General features: G+C 39.7%; 2 protein-coding genes across 10 annotated transcripts in view; both read right to left on the bottom strand.

Annotated features, from left to right (window-relative positions):
- The window catches only part of LOC110027914 (DNA mismatch repair protein MSH4), a 182,101-nt gene that overhangs the window by 20,969 nt on the left and 158,474 nt on the right, over positions 1–2,658 (bottom strand). The window lies entirely within an intron of this gene.
- On the bottom strand, positions 46–1,484 carry LOC110027915 (the record flags this gene model as incomplete). The annotated part of the gene is given in 2 exon segments (XM_020729561.1): positions 46–981; positions 1,059–1,484. Coding segments are annotated over 2 exon segments (624 nt in total). The 3' UTR covers positions 46–487.

Raw genomic sequence — 2,658 nt, 5'->3', positions numbered from 1 at the left:
CACACACACACAACACACTCCTACACACACACACACACACAATAACACACACACAGACACACACACACAATCCTACACACACACACACACACACACACACACACACACATATAGCAGCCATTCTGACCCTAAACAGCATTCCAACATAGTAGTGGTTGCCATCCAAGCTACCTACATAGCTAAGGGGCCATCCAAGCTACATATGGATTGCATATACTCCCAAAGTGCATGGCTGCAGCTTTATTACCAGCTAAGTAAGATCACAAGCATGGGATAAGCTTTCATTTAAAATGCAGATACATCCATAGCTTCTAAAATACCACATTCACACAGCAGTTAAACATCAATACCTCCATTTAGTGCACTCAAATTAACATAAACTACCAGATAAGAGCAAAGTACATCATCATCCATAGAATTACTTCCATATGTTTAACATGCCCCAAATAATTAAACATAATTGAAAGAACATAATATGTAATGCAGTCTAAATGCCTTGGCTTATATCATTTGCTATTTGCTCTCTCAAACATGCCATCTCAGAAGCGCCTTCACCATCTGGTGTATGTGACTCAGGTGAATCAATATCGATGTGTGGGATAGAACGTCCAACGTGGTATTCAAATGCCTCAGGTGGTATTTCCATTGAATCCTCTTCTATAACAGAGAACTCTGCATCTGTCCGAGAATGGTGTCGTCGTATGAAGTTGTGTAGTGCCATTGTTGCCACTACAATCTGGACTTGTTTTGGAAAAGGATAAGTTGGCATATCACGTAGAATTACCCATTTCTTCTTCCAAACACCAAACGATCTCTCGATCACACCACGCAAGGATGAATGTCTTTTATTAAAAAGTTCTTTCTTTCCTCGTGCAACCCCGCTAGATCTCTCGAAATCAGGTATATGATATTTTGTATCTGGATATGGCTTCAAATAGCCCTTTTGCAAAGGATACCCGGCGTCCACTAAGTAGTACTTACCTGAGCAAAGTTTTTTTTGAAAATTAAGAAAATTTGAAGTAATAAAATTTGACGAAAGCGCAACACGGTTGCCGTACCTGGTGGTGGATAAGGGAATCCATATTTAATGTTGCTAGTTGCAAACTTGAAAACGCGACTATCGTGTGCGCTACCTTCCCATCCAGCCATCACATATGTGAAACACATATTGAAATCACAAACAGCCATTATATTTTGTGTTGGTGATCCGCATCGACCAATGTACGCAACTTTCTCTTTGACAGAAAGACGTGCGTCGACATGTGTTCCGTCAATGGCTCCGATGCAATCCTGATAGGAAGGAAATAATCAATAATAAAATCATGTGTGTGACATTTCAGAAACTAACATTTAAATATGTGGAACACCTTAAAGAACGGCATATAACGAGGGTCATTCGCAATATGTGTGGGGATGGACTGGAATGTTGGATCCTCTGGCTTGACTATTTGACGGGCTAGACTCACCAGTGCATTCAACCCAGCCTAAAAAACGCATGGGAAACGTGATTTCCAAACGCTGCGGCGGCGTTTTCAAAAACGCCGCCGCACATTTAAGCTGTCCCAAACGGGGCCTTAGTCTACCTGGTCTCAAACTACACTTTTTTAATCATCAGGTTCCCTACTCTATTGAGGCCAAATACTTGGGGACCCTATGAAGCTAAATCTACTCACTTTCAATCTAACCAGACCTTTTGTGGACAGAATACTTGTGGAAAGAGAGATTACTTAATCTGATATTACTGAAGTCTGGCTGGGAACAATTCATAATAGATATTGGCAACAAATCATCATTGAACACAGACCTCCTTATTGTACCCATTGTAAGATGTTTGTGCATACACTTGATAAATGTCACAAGCTCCATCCTAATTTGAAACCTAAAGTTTCAATAAATAAGAAGGGGTCTAACCCCACTTCTTTGAGCATATCTGCTCTACCTGGGGAGGAAAATACCACAAGACAGGATTTGGTGACTGATCTAATTGCTCTTGTGGACCCCCCTAACAATGTTGTTACTGTTTGTTCGAGTGATGTGATGCTAGATGGCTCTGCTGGGCAACCTACACCATACTGAAGGATCCTTACCTACAAAGGATAGTGTTCGGACTGATAATCAAGAGAACCTTTCAGCTCTCCATCTTCAGGAAGTATCCCATGTAGAGACGACAACTCATACTTCACATATACTAGAAACTATTGTGGGTACAACGGTTGACAACCTTTCTGCTACAACTCTACCACCTCATCTGAATGATCAATCTTCAGATGAGGAATGAAAGATTTACAATTCCAGTAGGAGGAAGAAGAATGGAGATCTACTTGAGCTAAGGAATCTAATGGATGATATCTTGGTTACTTCTAGTAATTGTACGCACCTCACCAACTTGTTAGTTGGCTCCCTTCTGAGAACTAGAAGAAGAGGCGGGATTAAATTGGGTCGATCCTAACTACTTCCAAACCTCGGTGGTTTGGGTTTTTTTGATTTTATATGTACCCACTCTTTTTGAGTTTATTGTGTTGTACTATGTGGGTTAGATATTTATTTTTTGGCCCACTCATACAACATATTTGTATCATTTTCTCTTTAATATATTAGCCCTTTGGCTTTTATTATATATATATATATATATATATATATATATATATATAATATAAA

The sequence above is a fragment of the Phalaenopsis equestris genome, unplaced genomic scaffold (genome assembly GCF_001263595.1).
Source record: "Phalaenopsis equestris unplaced genomic scaffold, ASM126359v1 Scaffold000468, whole genome shotgun sequence".
In the NCBI taxonomy this organism is placed as follows: domain Eukaryota; kingdom Viridiplantae; phylum Streptophyta; class Magnoliopsida; order Asparagales; family Orchidaceae; genus Phalaenopsis; species Phalaenopsis equestris.
The sequence above is the reverse complement of the archived record's forward strand: the minus strand, read 5'-3'. Positions and strand labels throughout refer to the sequence as shown.